At 45.6% G+C, this 22,415-nt stretch overlaps 1 protein-coding gene across 1 annotated transcript; it reads left to right on the top strand.

The window, feature by feature from the left end:
- The first annotated feature begins 1,100 nt into the window (after positions 1-1,100).
- Positions 1,101-21,942, top strand: LOC120709830. The gene is made up of 3 exons (XM_039995470.1): positions 1,101-1,401; positions 21,376-21,548; positions 21,658-21,942. The coding sequence occupies exons 1-3, from the start codon at positions 1,101-1,103 to the stop codon at positions 21,940-21,942; spliced, it is 759 nt and encodes a 252-aa protein (XP_039851404.1).
- Positions 21,943-22,415: the final 473 nt, after the last annotated feature.

The following is a 22,415-nucleotide window of genomic DNA, read 5'->3' on the forward strand; positions in this document are numbered from 1 at the left end:
ATCAACCGAGAAAGCGACCACATTATGGTGCAATCCAGGTAAGTAATTTCTAACATTTCAGGGGCAGTACCACGGGATGATATGTATCATGAGAAGTTCAACCCGATCAAAAGAGGACCAAATGATAATCCCGGGTACCCCAGACACCACATCAAGGTACGAATTTTTCCGATAATTTTCATTAAGTGGTGTCACACTTTGGAATTATTTCGTCAAGCTAATCATGGTTGACGGAATAAAATGTCTCGTTCAAAAGACTCTAAATTTTGAGCCCTTGCCGACAGGTAAATCGGTAGTTGTCCCATATTTGATTTCAACCTTCCCTCATTTCCATTTGCTTTCTTGCATGAACATTGCATCTTTTGCATGAAAACCCTTGCATATTTTGTTTTCCCATATTTTGCATCATAAATCCCCATGAATCTTGGAATTAGACAAGTGCCCAAGGGGCAATTTTGGAAGGAAATGGCAGCCACAAAAGTTTGGAGTGTAGTGCATGCATGAACTTGGATGATTTATATGTCCAAATGCATTTGGGGCCACTCCTAGGCCTGCACCGGCCTACCTCTGTGCTCACTCATGCATTTTTGGACCATGTGGCGGTCATTATGGATCACTAAAAAAAGGAGGGAGAAATTAGGGCCAGCCACAGGCCGGCCGACCCCTTGGTCGGCCGACTCAATGGTGGCGTCCCTCTATTTAACCCGGTGCACAGGGAGCCCATGGCACTCCCCTTGCCCGAGTTCCACCAGTCCCACTTCGTGTTCTTCCCTCCTCTACTCTCTTTGCTCTTGTTTCTCTCCAAGTTCATTAGAAAAAGAAGAAAAAGATTTCCCTCTTTTGCATTCTCATTTGCATCTCGTGTTTACCTTCTTCTCTTCACAAGAACGTGTTTGTGGTGGTACTACTACCCCGCAAGAATGGTTTTGTGGTGTGTCATCGCCCACAAGAATGATTTTGTGGAGTGTTATCACCCACAAGAACGATTTTTGTGAGAGGCAACCATGCCCCACAAGGACTACTAACTCTTGGACAGCTGACTTGGTTTTTACTAAATCTCACATAATCCTTCCGAGTGTTTGGCTTGTTTGTTTGCTGCAATGTCTTTCAGGAACATTGAAAGGAAGGTGTCGGGAGCGCTCAGGAAGGTGACCGGGTCAAGCTCAAGTCGATCAAGCTCGCATCGCTCATCCACCCCCACGCCAAGTTACACTCATCAAGATGAGCAATCTGAGTCCCAGGCGCCAGAAGAGCAGCCAGCACAACAAGAAGAAGAAGAGGCGCCGAATGACTCCCACCTCGACATTCGAGGGGAGCGAGAACTCCAAGAGTACAACATCCTGAAGGATCGAACCTTCGGTCATACATGGGAGTTCGATGAGGACCTGCTGGAAAAGACAGGTATGAAAGCTGAGTTTACGAGTGTTTGGAAAGCCGTGGGTTGGTCTTCATTTGCTGAAATTTCTGAGTTGGGTTCGAGAGATTTAACCATTCAGTTTCTTTGCACTCTTGTGGAGACAAACAACGGGATTTCATTCCGATTTTTCGGGGACGAATTTTCTTTGTCATGGGAAGAGTTGAGTACTATTCTAGGTTTTCACCACAAGTGTAGTCTTGAGCTTGAGCACGCAACTAAGGGATATCACCGGGAAAGTTTTTGGAACACCATCTCTAGGCTAAACCCGTACACCCACCCCCCGTTGCAATGATATTCAGCATCCGACTCTACATTTGATGCATAAATGGGTTGCTCTTATGTGTTTTCCTAGAGATGATGTCCGGACTGTTCGCGTGGATGAACTTCGTATTCTTTATGCCATGGTGAACAAAATAAGAATTGCCCCTGTGCAAGAAATGGTTCGCCAATGGCTCGGAAATTTTCGAATGTCCGGACCAGTTGAGTGTACTTCTTTGGTCACAAGAATTGCCACAAGTTTGGGCGTGTTGAATTGGGCTCGATTTTCTTTTATCATTACTCCACGCCCATCGATCGATTTGGCATATTTAGTTCAAGGACATACTCTGAAAAGTGCTCTAGACAGCTCTATTATATTTTTCTTTCCCGGCTATGTAAACGAGATCCCGCTTCCTAACCCGGGACTTTGTTTATATAAAAGCCGTGGTTATACTTTTGAGTTGCAGTCCGCTGAAGTACCTCGCAGGAGTAGTGTGTCGGGAAGGATGACCAGAAGCCGGTTGCGGAATGCTGTGATGGATATGCCGCCACTACAACCACAAGCTTTTCATGGTTATGCAGGTTATGCACCCACTGCTGGAACAGCCGGACCCTCGTCAGGATAACAGTCCAGTTGGGACCGATATATCCCGCAACCTGAAGCTGGAGGTTCATCCTGGCAGAGCGGTGGCAGCTCTGAGTGGGATCAACCCGGACGGACGAACTGGGCATATGCCAGTGGTTCTAGTTCGAGCGGAGCACCTCCACTCTTTGCTGCCCGACGCTCATTTTCAGCTCGAGGTTATCGTGATCTCTCTCAGGGGATACACGACATCAACATCCGAGTCAACGGCATCGATGATAGGACACAGCAGACCCACGGAGCTCTCACTCAACATATTCAAGACACCGAAAGATATCACGCACAACAACAAGCAAATCATGAAGCCACCATGGAACTGCTTCAAAAGCAGTATCAGGATGCTCAAGCATTCTATCGGCACTATGGGTATTACCCTCCACCCGATCAGTAAGCCAGCTTGGGGGGAAGGAGTCCTCGAAGGTAACATGTATCTTGCATTTGCATATTTCCCTTTTCATCATCTTGAATTGGATGCTAAAAAAAAAGTCGAGTCAGTTATCTTTATTTTCCTTTAAATGTCATTTGCTTTGTTTTCTCATGAGCAGTAAGAATGCCTAAGTTCTCCAGTTGAAATGATGAACAGCTGCTCTGTTTTAATTTCCTTGTCATGCATAGTTTACAACTCATATTCTCCAAGAACTGAGTTCGTTGGTCTCAAAAAGTTTATCCTGAACCTGAAATTTTGTGGGTTGCGAGTGCATGATCTGAGTCTAAGCTGTTGAGAAATATGATATGATGGATTAAAGTTGCTACAAACCTGTTCTGAGCAAAATTTTATGTCCGGAACTTTTATCTTTGAAAACTACAAAATGAAAAGTTCCTCGATGATGAGAAATACCTACCAGAGCCATATGCATGACGCCTACAAAGAAACAATCTTTTTTACATGCTGCTTGTGTCATTTTGAGCTTTGTCAAATTTTGTGACCCTTGTGAGTTGCTTTTCATACTCTCATGATCGAGAATCACGTACACACCACCTCCACATGCTAAAACTTCCACACCGGAAGGATAGCAATTCCATACCATCTATTCATTTCTATCCTCTTTTATGTTCCATGCTCTATAAAGTTTCCCCAAAATTCTCTCCAACAAAGGCATGAGCTATGTATTGAAAAAAAAATGGGTACATGAAGGCCCATGAAAAAAAAGGGAAATGGACACATGAAGGTCCGTGCAAAAAAAAAATAGCCATGCCCAAAATATAAGAAGGGAGAGACAAAATCATGGAACACCTTACCCTCTTTCTTTCCACTCCGTCCACCACATGTCCACACACATGCACTTCTCGATCATGATTGTGTGACTAGCTTACTCTTTGGGTCCGATCTTTGACTTTGCAAAATATTTGAGACAAGTATGCCTTACTTTTTCTCCCTACCTTGAGCTCCACCAAAAAGCCTTTAGAAGTGGGAGAAAGAAGGCGTACAAAAGGCCTTGGTGAGGATACAAACACTTTTGAGCGAATGAGAGTGTCATTCGAGCAACTTGTTTTTATTTTCGAAAACTTTTGAAAACCTCCAGATGTAATCTTGAGCAAGGAATGGGTAAGTTGTGCTTTATGAATCGTTCTGTCTCTCAACAGCCCAAGTCAAGGAGAAGGCCAAAAGCCCCATGGAGATTAAGGTAAAATGGGTAAGCAAAGTTTGACCAACTTATTCAGTTTGAGATAGAATATTTAGTTGTAACTTGTGCATGATGAAGAGATGAAGCATTGCAGCAACTCCTGATCAACAACCTAAAGTTTAGCTTTGCTCAGGGATGAGCAAAGTTCAGCTTGGGGGGTCTTGTTGATGGTCACTAACGACCATTTTTGAGCAGCAATATTGCCATAATAAATGGACGGACTTGCATTTCTTACACTCATGCCACTAATAAATCACCGAATTCCACATGTCCCTTTAGATTTCTATGAGTGCAGGATTTAGCTGAAAATGGAGGGCAATCACACCATTTGTACCGAGGAGCAAACACCAACCGATCAGATGTCGCCACACATGGATAAAAAGGCCACCAGAGAAGAAATCCAGCAGGAACAAGGCCAAGCCACACACCAGTGACAAGTGGGCCCCGAGAGCAGCCCATAGGAAAAAAGAGGAGGTCGGTGGGCCCACTGGGAGGCCGGCCGACCTATAGGTCGGCCGCCCTGCCCATGGGCCCCACCGCCTCAAATCTTCGACGTGGCAGCTCCTAATTGGATGGTGAAGTCGGTTCGAGAGGTTACCTGCAGAATTCACGGCCGAGGAGAGGGTGGCTCCCCTCTATATATATGAGGGGAGGGGCTCCATTTCTAGCATCACACAATCCACCAAGCATCCAAGCAATCAAGCTACTCTCTCAAGATGTTGTTCATCTTCTCTTGTAGAGGTCTTAGGACTAGAGGAGTTCGGGTTCGAGTCGTAGTTCGAGGTCTTAGAGTCTTCATGGAGAGTTCGGTATGTCTTTTACCTTCTCTTTATGTAATTCTCTGAGTTTGTACTAGATGCTTATTTATTCTATTCAGTACTTTGGTTCAAATGCTCTTATTGTGTATGTGATCCTTCTTGTGAGTTATGATTGTCTTTAGTGATTCACATGCATAGAATAGTCGTGTATCGTGGCTTTGTTTCATCTTCCTTAATTGGGCGCAATAGAACTAAGGCCCCGGATAGACAAGGGTGTCCTTGCGCAAGGCTAGAGTGGTGCTCGTTAGTGTAGGCGTGGTGCCTAGGTTGATGACCACGTTTGAATGCGACTCTATCCCACGGTTTGTAGAGGTAGCCGGCAGGTGGTGACAGCCCTGTCCGAGCCCAAGTAATCCTCCACATTTGGATAGAGGAGTAGGAGGTACATAAAGTCGTCGGATGTTCAGGCTCCTCCTGTTCATCTGGATGCGGTCTCCCTAGTCCATTGATCAGGCTTTTCCTTTTGTTTGTGAAGGACTCAGTTCAGTTGCTCATGAGAGTACAATAGAGTATGGCTCTTGTTATCCTTGATCTTGCTCTTTCCTCTCCGATGTCCTAGGCGTATTATCTGGTTATGCTTGTGTGATCACTACCCCCTTTTATCATGAATATTATCCCCCTGTTCGGATCATTGCATTAATCCATAGTGGTTCCCCCTAGCTTAATTAAATTCTATATACCGCCGCCATCCCTGCAGAAATATAAATGACACCCCGGGTACTCTCAGGTAAAATGCTACGGTGGTACTCCGTGCGCTTGCAGATTTATTCGTGGCCCATGATTTACTTGCCACTCCATTGACGTCTGCGGACGCTATCGCTGATTCCCAGTGGTGACGTTGGTAGGCATCAACACTCCTCATAAGTGACTCCGGATCGAAATGAAAGTTTTGTGGCAAGTCGAAACCGGTCATACACTACCCTGTTTTCATATCAGCAAAGACAAGAAAACAAAGCCAAGTTAGCCTGTTAGCAAGCGAATACCAATTTCGATTTTGTTCATAACTTTGTCTATATACTTCAATCTGTGCCTTCCTCGGCAACGGCGCCAAAAATGCTTGTTGGCGCCTACCAACGTCACCACCGGGAAAGCAGCGATGACGCCCGCAGATGCCAATTGTGGGTGGCAGTATTTCATGAACCACGAATAAACCCGCAAGCGCATGGAATACCATTGTATCATTTTACCCGGGAGTATACCGGGGTGTCATTTATATTTCCGCAGTGAAGGCGGTGAGTGAAGAGATATAGACTAGTTGATGAACTTTGTCTAGATTGAATATTCTCATGCATAAACAGGGGTAAGATATAACATGGTAGGAGGTAGTGTGACACACACACACAAACTACCCTCTGGATAAATAAATAAAAGAAAGATAGAAGATCCTCTAGGCCGGGAGCAAGGCAGAAGTTAGAGCTTGAGTCAACTGTGCTAGGCTAGCTATATCTATACTATCTCATTGGTTAGATCGTCAGAGATTAAACTACACAACAGGGAGATCGCAATCGAAGCAACGGGAGGAGCCCGTACACCCCGACGACTTTATGTACCTCCTACCCCCCATACCGAACGTGGAGGATAACTCAGGCTCGGACAGGGCTGTCACCACCTGCCGGCTACGTCTACAAACCGTGGGTATAGTTGACATCCAGCAACTCTTAGCTAATCTAGACACCATGTCTACACTAGTAAGGGATACTCTTGTGCCCCGCGCGGAGCCCCCACCCTCCGGATGGACAGACTTCACACTAGAGCAAACATACGAATACTGGAGCAGTTGATAGAGTTCTAAGAACGATACGATAACCATCTCAAGCACAGGGTGATCATGCAATGCAAGCATTGAATAATAACGCAACCATGACAAGAAGCATATACCCGATAACTCAGAACATACTTCGAGTAGATATCGGTAATCATAGTCTAATTCTATTACAAACAACCGAATATTACAAAAGAGAGCTAGAGATGAACCCATACTAGACTCTCGAGAAGATCCGGCGACTCGAAGACTCCTAGACTTCTCCTGAACTCCACTAAGCCTAAAGACTATGCAAGAAGTGCAAGAGAGGAGAGGAAGTGTGGTGTGTGTGTGTGTGTGTGTCATAATCTTTACACCCCCCTTGTATTTATAGCAGGGAGCCACGGGTGAGAGCTTGCATAACCAACTTTAGCAACCAGTGAGGAGGTGACATGTGGCAAAGTTGAGGCGGTGGGGCCCACGGGCCAGTTCGGCCGACCAGGTAGGTCGGCCGACCTGCCCGGGCCACCAACCGCCCCCATCTTCTTCCAGCAGGCTGCCTTGGGCCTCCTCTTGTCTGAATGTTGGGGCTTGCCTTGTCTTGACTGGCTTTGGTGTGGTTCTTGGGCTACACTTGGTCCAATTGAGCCTGAATCATTGCTCTGATATTTTTTGTGATTTTATGTCGGGCCAAAGTGTGCTTGCAACTTGCATATTAGCTCAAAAACACAACTTGCATTTTCTAGAAGGTGAAGTGTGGTTTAGGGACTTTATTGGATAAAGATGCATGTAAGAAATGCAAACGCTCATAATTTTCTGATCAAGTTGACGCCTGGAAATGATCGTTAGTGAGCATCAACACCCTCGACTCCAAAAGCCTCAGGATTGCTACAACACAAAAAGTACCCGACAAAACAGCATCAAGAAAGGAAAAAAGGAATAAACCATCTACAACTGTTCTTACTGAGAAGACTGCTTCAATAAAAATCTTGGTTTCTTAAGCTTTGGGACACCACTGAGTCCCGAAGCACTCTGCCCCTTGGCAGAACCACTAGCATCACCCCCACTCGGCACAGAATGCGCAGAGGCGGCCGGCGTAACAATGGAGCTCCGCGTCTGTTTCATAGAACGGGAGCGAGGTCTAAGAAAAGAGAGAAGACATCAAAGCAAGTAAAACAAATCCGCCAATAGCAGAAGCAGCAGTTTACACTTACTTGTCACTGCTCCTGGCGGACGTCGTTCTCCGCTTCTGAGTCCTTGATGACTTGACGGCCGCTTCGTTCGCTGCTCCATCATGGGCATCCAACACCGTCCGACTACCCGACGGACCTGAACAAAAACCAACAACGGTCAGTCAAGGATTCAACAGTTCAATAGAACAAAAAAGCAAGGCAAAAGTAGTTAGATGCACACTCGAGTCAGTATGAGCCTCTAGAATGAGTTCAGGGAGCGGAGGCCTAATCTGATAATTATCGGGATTAATCTGCATGAAAGACACCAAATCAACTCGACCACTCGACAAAAGTACTTGATTTAAACTACAGTCGACTACTCGAAGAGGTACCTCCCGAGGACGTCTGCCAGCTCTGAAAGTTCCAGCAATATTGGCCGTCCCGACCACATTCTTTAGCAGTCTGGCCACTCGATCCTTCAGCTCAACTTCAGAAATTTAGGATCGAGTATAACAAGAGGGATCCGCCTCCCCCGTATACTGGAAGCTCAGGTGGACTCACTGCTACAACGGCTAGATCCTCCGAAGCGACCAATGTGCTATCACGGAGGCACCGCTAATCTGATGATCCGCTTTCAACTTTTCTATTTCTTCGAGGAGAAAGTTGACTTGATCTACATTGCCACCCCTGGAGTTCCAACTAGGTTTCTTCACAGAGGGGCCAGGAGTTCAAAGAGGAAGAGAAGAAGACACATTCCTAACAAAAAACCACATCTCCTTCCAGTCGATGACCTTGTCACTCAACTCGTAAGGGATGTACTTCGGCTTCCTCCCCTAGCGAAAAAGCAACCCAGCACCCCCAACTACTTCTATCTCAGAGTCTTTGGGATGCGGTTTCAGATGAAAGAAGTACTGGAATATATCAAAGTGAGGTTCGATCCCCAAGAAAGACTCGCAGAGATGGACAAAGATCAAAATATGAAGAATAAAATTAGGGGTCAAGTGGTGCACTTGAACCCCCCAATGATGAAGAAGACCTCGGAAGAAATTAGAAATGGGAAAACCGAGGCCTCGAAGAATATGAGGATGAAAAACAACAGATTCATTCACCCCTCATGAGGAAAAGACGCCCCATCAGATCTCCTCTAATGGATCACATTTCGAGGTTGAAGAAGATGCTCCTCTACAAGACCAAACAGATGGGAATCAGTACACTTACTCGATCTCCATCCATGGGTTTCCGCGCCGTCTCCGGCAGCTTCGCCCACCTTCGCCCTCCCAGCAGACTTCTTGGGAGCCATGGGAACAAAGAGAAGATGATCCTCTCTTGCTTCACGCTCGGGGGCTAGCGGTGGCAAGAGCAGATGAACTAAAGGCGGCAGAACAAATCAAGACTGAAAGCATGCTAAACCTAGGGTTACTCAAGGAGTTAAATAAGCAGAGTCAGTGGCAGTTACTGTAAATAACAGGAAGACCAAAGGCCACGCGCCTGTTTTAGAGTTATTTCAGCCAAATAATCCGGGATTCACTTCAGAGGAAGCAGAGCTAACATAGAAAAAGGAAATTTTAACTCAAGGATTACATTCCAATAGAGGAAAATACACAGATCTGAACGACCAAACTACTCGAAACCACTCGAGCTCAGCTACAAAACAGAGATTCCAGCCCTAGGGCTGTTATAGAAATACAAATGTTGTTATTCCCAAGAGGGAATAATTCGGAAACGGTCAGAGAGGAAAGACTTGTTAGCAAGAAGAGATGCATGATCAGGAACATCGCAAATCCTCTTCTTGCATCTGCTCTTCTCCCTGATATGTTTTGCAATAAAAACAATGCCATCTCCGCAGAAACCATCGAGGAGGAAACCACTCAAAGTCCTCCCCAGAGTATGACACCACCAGACTCCAAAGGCTTCTGACATAGCTTCCACCATCAGCCCACTAGGTACAACACGACCAGGATGGATCAGCCTAGAGAAGCAAGGCCGGTGGCTACGAAGATAACAAGTATTTTTGTTGATCGCAAATACTCTTCTAGCATCTATTAGCACAAATCGACTACTTCTATCAGGAGGTCGAGTACTCTCCAATGAAGAACTCCACTTGGAACCCATGGCTACAACTGACGGTTTGAAGATATGAGAAGCCACGCATACTGCTTAAATAGAAGAAGCAGCAAGAGCCTCAGTACCACCCGTGACACACAAGGACAAACAAGTCACCAACTGAACATTACAGAGTCCACAGCAGTACTCGCCACGTGAACTCACAAGTACACAATACACTGAAAAGCAGGATTTTTCAAAAGGTTCGTCACCGTACTGCTAACTTCAGAAAGATTGCAAAAGATATGACACAATCTTTTGGACCCTTAACCCCAAATCATGGATCCAAATTTAAGGCCCAGGGCCTGCAGGATATGTGTCATAAATGGCAACTTGTTCCGAAGATGGTTTGAATTTCAAATGGAAATCCGAAAAGATCTAGAAGACCGAGTTAACGCTCAGCCTGATCCTTCAATTTCAAACTAAGGCTTGGGGGCTACTCCATATGGAGCACGAGTACGTCGCGCACCATAAGATCAACGAGGGATTCGGGGCTTGAAGCACCTCATAGTCTCGATGCAGCCAAGGAAGTGCTCAGAAGACTACCCGAAGCACTCGATGGACTCCAAAGATGGGCAACTAACCCCTGAAGCAGTTGAAAGCACTTGTTGCCCAGACAATGGAATCCAGAAGCTCTCGAAGCACTGGACAAGCGCCTTCAGAAGCATTCGACGCCTGCAAGACTCGACTACGAAGAGCTCGGGGGCTTGTCAGACCCAGGGCAGCGAGTGTCAGACCCGGGACAGCGGGACTGCTCATAGGCGCGGAATATTCTAGAGTAGGGAGTAGCACATGGATATGCCCTACCTCTATTGTATCTACCCAAATAGGAGTAGAACTAGTCGGTGTACACAGAAACTAGCCGAACTCCTCGGACTAGCATCCTAACAGAACTCGACTAGGACTTTCCATGTAACCCTGCTCCCCCAGATTATATAAGGGCGAACAGGGACCCCTCCAGAAGGACAATACACATTGAACAACACCTAAGGGAATACAAACCACCACATAGGACGTAGGGTATTACGCTTCGGTGGTCTGAACCTGTCTAAATCCTTGTGTTCCTTGCACCATCGCGTTCTGATCTCGGCGAGTCCCTGCTACAACCACTCTCCTCGGGATACCCCTCGAAGAACCCAACGGTAAAACACCAACAGCTGGCGCCCACTGTGGGGCCTCCCACCAACCATCGTCAGAAGAACTCGATGGCTTATCCCGATGACAACTCGGTGCCTACGGAAGGCACCTCCTTCTGCGTGGGCTCCTAGATCTTCGTCACTGATGGATCAGGCGGCTTCAACAGTCACCCAATCGATCAAAGCCCTTTAGAAGCTTCAGAAGCCGCAAGACGACAAGAAACTGACGACTTCATCGATCAGCTCGAAGGAGTCAAGCTTTCGGTTTCCAACAGCGGAACCCGAATTCGATGCAATTAGACCCAAAACACTCTCCGAACTCGAAGAGGATATGGACAAATTGCTAGAAGACACCAAGCAAGAAACTACCATTGATGGAAAGATTTTATTTTCTGGATGTCAACAGGACAGCACTCAAGAAGATCAATCCGTCAATTCGGTTTCAAGAAAGAATTATCTAAAGGACCTGAAGGAAATCCGATCCCCCGAGTAGACAATCCTGAGTCACTCAAAGGGATCAACCGGGTCTCCAACAGCATCGAAGGATACATCAATCTCGCAGAATCAGCTCTCCAAAAGAAAAAGTCAAATGCTAGCTTCAAGAAAACTACTCGTAATAGGAAGCCTTCCGAAGACATCTTTTCAAGCATCAATATCAATGACAAGATTGTGGCAGAACCACCTGAATTATTCCGGCTCAAGTGCACTGGCCATCACCATAAAGGCAACACCGACTCAAACACACTTCAAACGGAACAATTCTTGGTCTGCCGGGTAACGTCCCGATACAACCACCGGATCTCGGATCGAACAAGCATACCCCGCACGAAGGCGAGTCCAGAGATATTACAACCATATATTTTACAACACAGGCATAGTAGTTATTAAATCATGTTCAAAGTATTATTACTGGTCCAAACTCAGTAAAATGTTATACAAGACATAAGTTTAAAGTTCAGAGTTAAAGCAGCGGAAAGATGTCACGACGGCTACAACATGTTGCAAAAGGATACCAAGCTAGCCCAAGCAAGGTATCACTCATCGGGGTCATTGCCGGCCGGGGACGGATCCCACTCTACGGACCAGCCAGGGGGCAAAGAGCAGGGCCAAGTCAGACTAGCGGTTTGGTCCTCAAAACTCATACCTGAAACTGGATTCAACAGCAAGACTGAGTATACTAATACTCAGGAAGACTTAACCGTCAACGGATATACTTAGTCCACTTAACTAGACTATGCAGGTTTCTGTAAGGCTCTGGTTTTCCTTTTTGCTGAAAATCAACACAGAGTAGGTCCTTCATTTCACATTTTATCTATCAATATTCTAGTTGATTAACCATTCTATGTAAGCAACTAATTCTAATCAACCATGGTAGATCTTTAGTCAAACATCAAGATTGATCATAATAACATTACTCTTATTACTCTGTGTGGCAAAGGGATCAAGTAGCCTCAATATCCGTGAGAAACGGACGATTCGAATCGGATTTCCAACCTTGCAAGGTAAACCTAACACACACGTTTGGAACACCGTCGGGTCGTTCCCAAACAACCGTTGACCTTTCATTCCGGCTTGTGGATAGGGTCACTCTCCCCGACTACAGGGCACCAACTTCCTCCCCGCACCCGTGGTGTTGTGCAACATAACCATAAATAAAAACCTATCTCTAAGAGAGAGTGAAAGGTATATCCACTCACCGGGCCGATCAGCTACTAGGCTTATTGCGTACCATATTTATGGTATGTGGCTAGTACGTTCAAATACTTAACCACCGCTACCACACACTGCGGCCTTATCAAGTTCATCAACACAGACGGACTTCAACAAATCCGCCCATGATCCTTATAGTGATTGTAGGAAGTAAACAATCAACTCCTATAAGCTCGCGAGTGACACGCAATCACTCGACTTTTACTAGTCCTATTAGCATAGCATCTAACTCGGACTCAAATCTAGTGTTCAATCAGAAGGAATCTAGAATTATGCAACTAGGGTTTTCAATCAATTCCAATAACTTAAATGCACAAGTAAATAATAACGATAAGTTGCAAAATTTGAAATACTGGGTTTATGTCCGGGGCTTGCCTTCGCGGTAATCACTAGCTAATTCAGCCTTGGGCTCTTCCGGATTTTGGCCTGGGTCTTCAGTCAGTGTAGCGGCGTTCACCTGGGCTTCTTGATCACCTCCTTCAGACTCCGGAATCAGCTCGTACGTCCCGTTAGCTAGAACAGTCATATCTATATGTGATGCAAAAAACGGTATTACAATCATATACACTTCGCGATAAAGTTGCAGTCAAAAAAATTAGCAAACATAACTTATCATATGGGCAATTGTTTATAGAGTAGTTCTAATCTTAACTTTACTTCATAAAATGAAGTGGGTGGCAGTTTTTAAAAGCGAATTAAAATGCATGAAGTAATTTGACTATTTTAATTCATAAGTTAAGAATAGATTCTGCAGCTACAAAATTTATACAAGGTAGTACATATAATCAGCAACTTGCAATAAAAAGTTTAGCTAAAAACAGTAAGGCATGAATACATGAAAAATACTCAAAACAGATTATTTTTAAACGAAGATGAATTTCCATAGAACAAACTAAAACACTTATGAAGCTCAAAATTTCGCAGAACAGGCTTCACATTCTTATGAACGTCCTATAAATTTTTCAGAATTTATCTAGGCATAAAACAGAAGTAATAATTTTGAAAATATTAAACCACATATGGTAAAACTAATTAGTAAAGAAAGTTCTATAGTGTTTCTGGATCTCAAATTTTACAGACATGAATATATGGCCAAAGTAGAGTTCTAAAAATATTCTCAGATTTTTCTAAGCAAGGAAACTATTTACCATAATTAAATCCTACTTAACAAGCATTAAATCAAAGATATAGTTAAAGAGATCTAAAATTTCCCAAACTTTCGAAATAGCAAGGTTTCAGTGACATGCATGCACGAAAAAAGTTTTGGACATAGAACTTTAATATTTCTTCCAGCATAAATACATTACCAAAATTAGTAGATCTAGGAATCTTGAAACTTTGACCTAGTTAATGGTGTCAAAAGGTGTTCCAATTTTTATCATGTACTAGTAACACTGCAAGAGACACTCTAGCCAAAATCACAAGAATTTACTAAGTACAACTCCTAGAACAATTTCTCTCCATTTATCCTAGAGAATAAAATATCCTGAATTTGTCGAGGGGTCTGTGGACAAACTTTTAGATATTGTCACAAGGATTCCAAAACATTTCGATTTATATTTTTCTGATTTTTCTATGAATTTTTAGGTATTTTTGAAGTTCACTGGTTTGAATGCTATGGTTCATGTACATTTTTCGATCTAGCCCCTGGAACTTTCTTTTCTTTTCAATGGAGGTCCTTGGCCGGAGCAGGGGAGGCACGGCGCGGCTAATCCCGGCGAGGATGGTTGCCAGAGGTGGGGGATAGGTAGGGGAATAGCTAGAGGACGTCGACGCGCACCTTTTGGTGCCCGAGATTGAAGCCGGGGTGGTCGGGAAGGTGGTCGCCGGCGTGGATAGCGGCGGTTCGGCATAGGTTGTCGGCGGCGAGGTTGGTCCGGCGGTCGGGGGTGGGAGAGGAGTGGCCGGTGAGCTGCGCGAGAGCGAGGTGGAGCTGGGGGTGGGGTCTGCGCGAGCGGAGAGGTCGTGGAGGAGCGGGGCGACGGTGAGCTCAAGCTCGCCGGCGTTCAGGCAGGCGGTGGTGGTGTTCTGGAGGTTCGGGGCGGGGAACTGGCAAGGGAATGAGGGGAAAGGGATGTGGGGGTTCCCCTGATGCTGAAGCGCACAAGAGGAAGGGCCAGGGCTCTTCCCCGAGCTCACCACGGCGGCAGCGATGTGGCGGCTGCGCAGACGGCTGGGGCAGCGTGGCGAGGGAAAGAGGGCTCCAGCGCAGGTGGGAGTGGGGCTAGGGGGTTGCGGGAGTGCCGCGTGTGGCGGTGGAGCAGCAGGAGGTGGCCTCTCGGCCTTCCTGAGTGGCGGTGGTGCCGCTCTGCGCCGGCGACAGAGGCAGCAGAGAGAGAGATAGGGGTGGAAGACGACAGGCTGGACTTGTTTGCAAATTCAGAAAAGTTTAGGGGTCCAACTATAAAATAAAAATAACTCCTAAATTAGGGCTCAAATGAAAAAGTGCCCAACATGAAAGTTGTTCAACTTTTCAAGATCTACAACTTTGATGTTGTGCAAAAATTGATTTAACCAAAGGTTGAAAAGTTATTTTGAAAACATAGAAAGGATTTTGAATTTAATGGACTTTCGTCTTTTCCAAAATGAATTCACCTTAATTTTAGACTGAAAAGTAAAAATTTCCTACCATGTAATGATTACACTGAATTTTGCAAAGAAACCCTCCACAAAAGCAACATTCACCCATCTTATTCAAATTAAATTATAGGAAGGACCTTGCATCAAATCATATTTACACAATTAACCTTATATTTTTAAAATAAGACCCTTGTTCAAGCAATTTAAAGCACATGATGTATAAAATAATTGTAGTTCTACTGTGCAGACACCTAGGGTTTCACAAAGATCACACAATGCCTTCAGCTAGCAGAAGATACATATGACCACGAATGTGAAGAATTCTTCAACCCTTGGGCACCCAGCCCTGCAGAGCAGAAATAGGATCAAGCCGAGTGGTCAAACGACATCCACTTGTTTATGGAAGGACTATCAAATCCCAATAGGCTTGAAGCACTTTGGGAACAATCCAACGCCAAAAAGCTATGGGATGAATCACAAAGCAAATCACCAGCTCAATTAGATAAGTACTTGTCTGAAATTCATCCCGCAGAAGACTCTGTTCCAATTGAAGACTACATGAATCGGTGGTGCAACGTCATTCAACCTCCAATCTCTCCTACTCCACAAGAAAATTACCGCATGCCACAGTTATTTTCACCGGAAGAACGAGACAATTTGGACAGATACAACAAATTCATCAACGAATCCTCAATCCGATTTGAAGGAGGATGGCTCTCGCCAAACATCATCCCATATGATGAAGACCTTCTGCGACACACTCTCGGATTATCGTCCCGAATCTACTCAAACGAAGAATTCTACCCGGACTCAGATCAAACCCTTAAAAGAAACCGACCTACGAAACAATCCATTTCGGACAAGAAGAGAGAATCCGACAAGGACTTGATTTCCGCTACCACTACAAAAAGAGAACTCCAGTCCTCAAATCAAAAAAAGAAGAAACAATCCTCATATTACAAAGAATTACCATTCCAGCAAGGCCTTTCGCTAAAAGAATACAACAAGCCGAAGATTGCCAATCACAATCGCGATATTTTCATGGCCATACTCTCAGAACCTACAAATCAAAAGGCCAATCCTATGGCGCTAGAGGACCTCGATTACGACGATTAGCTTTCTGATGCGGGAGAAAGCGAAACGATAGCAATCAGCTACGAAATCCCTCCACCGCCACCAGGAATCATGGTCACCGTTCACCTGGACAACAAGCTGAAGAAGACTCAAAGTAGAAATGTCAATCTCACTACAGAGCACCATCAGCAGCTTGGTGACGCATTCGACTATTCCAACAGTGACTTATTGTTAGCAGTCCTTAGCCTTACAGATAAATCCGCAAGCGTACGGATACCAATGTAGCTTTCACCTTGGAGTATTCCAGAGTATTGAATCTACAAGGAACAAGAAGTGTACTAGTAGTGACTCTTGTTTATCCAGAGGATATGACGGGAGTGAAGAGGTCCAGATAAGATAGGTAGAGGTAATCTAACATCATCTTGCTAACTACTCCTAACAAGAATACTTGACTTGTTCTCTAGTTGAATCGGCGGCCTCAGGGAAGGACTCAGAAAGGGATGAGAAGGGAGTCCAATGGCAGTCGGCAACTACTGCTATGAAAGCACCCGAACGTGGTGGACTACAAAGGACGGACAGGGCTGTCACCACCTGCCGTCTACCACAGCGGTTACGTGGGGTGGAACACAACCCAAGGTAACTATCAAGTCTAGGCACCGCACCTACACTATCAAGTCACTGACTTCTGCCTCACGTTAAGGCAAGAAAAAACCTCAAATGGATAGAACTTGCTACCCACATAGACAAGGGATCCCACAACTAGAGAGACCAAGTATTCAAGTAATAGAGAGTAAACAATATTACCGACGAAAGAAGAGGAAATTACTCGAACCGAAACTTCATTCCTTGGAGGCACAAAGTTGGAGAGGGGCCAACACTACGGCTCCTCTCCGGACTCTCACCTCGCCTCTCTCCCTATTTTCTAAAGATATGTGGAGCGCTACGCTTTGCCTTGGACTTGCTCCAATTCTCCGTGCTTTGGAAGTGAGGTGTGGGTGTCCTTTTATAGCTCTTCCAAGACGGTGCTGAAGCTAGCGCGTGCACTTTACGCAAGTTGGTCGGCTGCTTAGCTCTCACGCGAAAGATGGGCACGTGCTGTGACAAAGTGAGGTCGGCCGGCCTCCCTTAGGCCGGCCGGCCTAGGATTCTCCGAGTTTTGATCGAACACCCAATATTCCTTCTTGCAATGTCGGTTAGAGCAATCTCCAACTTGATTTGGTCAGAACAACCGAAAAGTGAGGCCGGCCGGCCTGGGATTTTCTCCCCAGGCGTTGGATCAACTGCCATTGTGTGATGGACAGTGTGGTGTTGCTCTCCCAAGGTGGTTGGACGTTTCTTCATGCGGAAGGTGGGCCTTTTGATCCATGTGACAAACTCATCCATCACTCCATTTGTGTTAACTTCTATCCAATGGTTGACATTGGTTTCTTGTGTGTTTCTTTGCATGTAGGTGCAGATCCAATCCTTGGATGATCAGCCCAACATCGAACGGCCACTTCGGAAGTCCATTGGAGGGACATATGAGGCCTTTCGGACTTAGCTTCGCTTTGGGCATGTACCCAAGTGTTTGGGGGTCCATTGGTGAGTCCCTAACGCAATGATACTGAGTGGAGGGTCATTTGTGAAAGGTGTCAGGCCGGTCGCCCTTGTCCAGGCTGGCTGGCCTAAGTCAGGCCGACTGGCCTGACAGGGCCGTATCGGTGATCTTCCCGGAGGCATAACTTTTCCATCCGGACTCCGAATTGGGACATCCAAGTGTCCATTTTGATCATCTCGGAGAGCTCTTCAACATGGTGCTGTCAAATATGTGATTTGAGTAACTTCTGTACCATGCCCAAGTGTCATTTGTACCGAGACATCTGAATGAACTTTCATTTGTATGGACTGAACTGCTACTTCACCAAATAATGGTATTTGTGTTCCATATTACCTGTATTCCTTGCAAAACATATTGAGAAACAAAACTTGTGGAACTCATTAGTTTAAATAAAACTTTATGTCCAAACTACTTCAAGTTCCCTCATTAATGGCAATGGTTGGCGGCTAAAATGGGCATATAATGGCCGCCAACACTTACACAACGTCATCAACATCGGTCGCAATGCGAAAACAGTCATCATCAACAAAAGGAGAAGATCATCAAGAAGTCAAAGAATACAGCCCGACATATAACTATCGATTACCTGACAACTACGAGTACAACTCGCAAAAACAATGCAGCAACAGAGCAGTACCTCCTCCCCAACCAACAAAGCAGTCAAAGATCGATTCCACTCATCAAAAACTTCATTCAAGATGTTTTTTGCACCCTAAAGTGAAGCACTCGAGTTTCCAATGCATCATCCTCCGCAAAGCACTCAGAGCACCTCCACCTTCTGCCGACAAAGACACCAAGGAAAAGAATCAACATCAGCAAAGTTTCTTTTGACAATCAAAGAAGAAGAAGTTAGTCGGATGGGTTAAATCTCCTCAGGGCCAACCCCGAGTCTTACACCCAATAAAGGCTAGGATGGGTCCGCCCGAGCTCAGATTCTACCCCCGAACTACTCAAAGTCAAAGAAGAAGAAGTACTCCATACAAAGTAGTCGGATGGGTCCAACCACCTCAGGGCCAACCCCCGGTCTTCCCCCCAAAAAAGGCTAGGATGGGTCCGCTCGAGGGAGGTTCCAGCCCCAAACTATCAACAAAAATAAAGCTACCTGTCTGGATCACCTCAGGGCCAATCCCCTGTCTTACACCCAATAAAGGCTAGGATGGGTCAGCCCGAGTCCTGATTCAATGCCAAAACTATTCGTGTCAGCAAAAGGTAAATACCCAAATCAAATCTCCTCAGGGCAAACCCCCGGTCTTCCCGCCAATAAAGGCTAGGTTAGGTCCGTCCGAGCAAGATTCTAGTATAAAGAAGGAATCGAGTGCTTCAGAATTTGATGGAGGAATGTACAAAAAGATGTGGCATCAATCTACTCGATTGCTTCAAAAAACCACCATACTCTCCAGAGTCCAAGTGAAATCAAGAAAGAGATTTTAATCAAGAAGGCTCTAGAGACAAGTTTCTCTATCGTCCTCAGGAGTTCTTACTCCATCAACTACTATGACTACCAACCTTTCTTTGTTAAGTTAAAGTAAAAGGCACGGCATATCGAGTAGTTAGGGCTAAGAGACACGATCTCCACGGCCCTAGAGACAAGTTCTCTACCTTCTTTAGGAGTTGTTACTCCATCAGCTACTTTGACTACCAACCTTTCTTTGTTAAGTTAAAGTAAAAGGCAAGGCATATCGAGTAGTTGGGGCTAAGAGACACGATCTCCACGGCCCTAGAGACAAGTTCTCTACCTTCTTCAGGAGTTGTTACTCCATCAGCTACTTTGACTACTAACCTTTCTTTGTTAAGTTAAAGTAAAAGGCACAGTGCATCAGTAGCTAGGGCTAAGAGACATGAGCTCCGCGGCCCTAAGGGATAAGTTCCCTATCTCCCAATAGGAGTTATTCATCCATGGGATGACAACTCGTCGACTACTATGGTACTCGACCAAAATTCGAGACAAGATCTCTATTTCCTAGAAGGAGTCACTATTCATCCATGAGATAACAACTCGTCGACTACTACGGTACTCGACCTATGAAAGAGACAAGACCTCTATCTCCTTAAAGGAGTCATTATTCGTCCATGAGATGACAACTCGTCGACTACTATGGTACTCGACCCAAGTCGAGACAAGATCTCTTTCTCCTAAAAGGAATTATTCATCCATGAGATGACAAACAAATCGACTACTACGGTACTCGAACAAGGCAGAGATGCAACCAAAGCTAGCCAGCGACAAGCTTCGTTAAAAAGGCAACCACTTGATCAGTCATCAACTCAAAGAAGAAAGTACTATACATCCATGTGTTAAAAGTACTCTAGTGGACGCACATCCACAAAGCCAAAAGAACATTACAACAAATGTTCAAGCCTCTCCCTCAGGCACCGGCTCCAAACCACTAATAACCTTATCAGCGATGGGCTTCATTTCCTCGACATATTCAGAGAACTTCTCCCTTGAAAAGCCGACGGCAACCCCATCGCCAATAAGAGCCAAGTTTGCAGAAGGAAGAAAGGATTTCACCACTACAAGAATTCTAATTTTTTATGACAAAAGTCCCCATGATGAGGACAAATATCGTCATATATTGTAACATAATATGATGAAAAAAATAGTGGCGTCATAAATTCATGAGACCTTGAAATATTTGTGACGACACTCTATATTATGTCACATAAAGATGCCGTGTGTCGTCACAAAATATCGGCCGGTAGTAGCCGATCGATGGATTTGTATTTGTGACAACGTGGAGTGGTTTTTTGTGACCTTTTTGTAGCATCATTGTTTTTTTAATTTTGACATGACGGTCCCCATCGTCATTAATCAGCCATAGTCCTAAAAAATAAAAATCGTGAATATACTCCTAGTAGGACTTTGACTATTTCGAATCGTTCCCCAAAATCCCCCACTCCCACACGAGAGGCGATGGGCAGCGTTTGGGCGAGCAGAGAGCGACTGCCGGCGAGAGGCTGGACCGAGCGTGGCTGCCGGCGGCAGGTGGGCCGGTGTTGCGTGGTGGCCGGGCGCAGGCGGAGGGTTGGCGGGCGGCCTGGTGGAGCGCGGCGGCTGGCTGGTGGCGGATCTCGGCGTGAAGCTAGGGTTGACGGAGCACGGTGGGCGGCAGAGCTTGGCGGGCTGAGCGCAGCTTGCGGGCGGGCGGAGCATCGGAGGGGCCCGGTTTGGCGGCAAAGCGGAGGTCGGTTGGGCGGCGAGGCGCGCGCGGCTGGCTGGCGGGCTGAGCAAGGTGGGCGGGGTGAGCGCGGCTTTCGGGCGGGCGGGCCGACCGCGGCTCTCAGGCTGAGCGTCATCTCGGCGGTGGCAGCTCCTCATCGCCCTAGGTGTGCCATTTTGGCAATGCCCCCTCCCTGTCCCCCCTTTGTTGCCTTTCACTATTGCTCACCTTCCCTCTTTAGTTGTCATGTCGCAGGCGTCCTCCTCAACCGCTCGGACTCAGCGGTCAAGTGCAGATCGGGTTGCCCTGCAACCTGGACCCCTTGCTGTTGTTGCTGCAGTGCCTCCGCCCACTACTGTCAATCTGCAGGCACCGCTTGATGATATGACCGGGTTACCATTGATCATGTGCCCGACTTGCAAGGATGTGCGGGTGTTTGCTGCCACTACCACGAAGTCTCAGTATAATATTGGAAAGAGTTTTTTCAAGTGCCCTCGGCAAGGCTATGGAAATGTCAGTTCAGTGGTTCCCTGAATGTGCTTCCCTGAGAATGGTAGTGTTTGTAGCATTCAGTGTCTGCACTATTGGTGTTAAATTGTCTGTGGTTGTCATTTGGATGCAGGGGAGATGTTCCAGGTATTGGTTCGAGGAGGAATATATGGTGTACCTTGAGGATCATGGTTATCTACTTCCAGCTTCCTCGACCATTGCAGCTGCTTCGACAACAGAAGTTCCCGAGCTGGTGGGAAAAATTGATAGGTTGGAGCAAAATCTGAACGAGGTGAAGGAAATGGTTGGCAAGAACAGGGAAGGCTTGGGAAGTTGCATTTGTCTTGTGTGTGGATGTGTGAATGTAACAATATTCGTGGTGTTGGCCATTGGCTTGGTTGTAGCTGTATTGAAGTAGGCAATTCTGATGATGTATTAACCTGTTGTGGTGGACAGTAGTGAGCCCTATGTATGTGCAATGCTGATGTATGTTGGAAATAAAGATCACTTTTGCTTTGATGTGAAAATTGTGTGGGTTGAAACTTTTGCAGCATGTATGTCACTTCCAATTATATTTTGTGACAGATTTTGTACTTTCCATGACATGGCCTTGGGGTCATAAAAACCCAGAAATACATTTTAGGATAGATTCTGGGCATTCCATGACATTTTCATGTGTCATGAAAACACAGAAACCTTGGACTATATAGATATACATCATGTGAATTAAATCTGGACACTGTAACTTGGATCAGACATGAAGTATCCACTAAAAACAGAAACATTGCATATAAGGTCTTACAATCTCACAAATCGGATACAAATGTAGTAGCATAATTCAAATACAACAAAATCAATAACAGAAAAGTTCATGGTTCACAAATCTCTAGA

The sequence above is a fragment of the Panicum virgatum genome, chromosome 5K (genome assembly GCF_016808335.1).
Source record: "Panicum virgatum strain AP13 chromosome 5K, P.virgatum_v5, whole genome shotgun sequence".
Taxonomy (NCBI): domain Eukaryota; kingdom Viridiplantae; phylum Streptophyta; class Magnoliopsida; order Poales; family Poaceae; genus Panicum; species Panicum virgatum.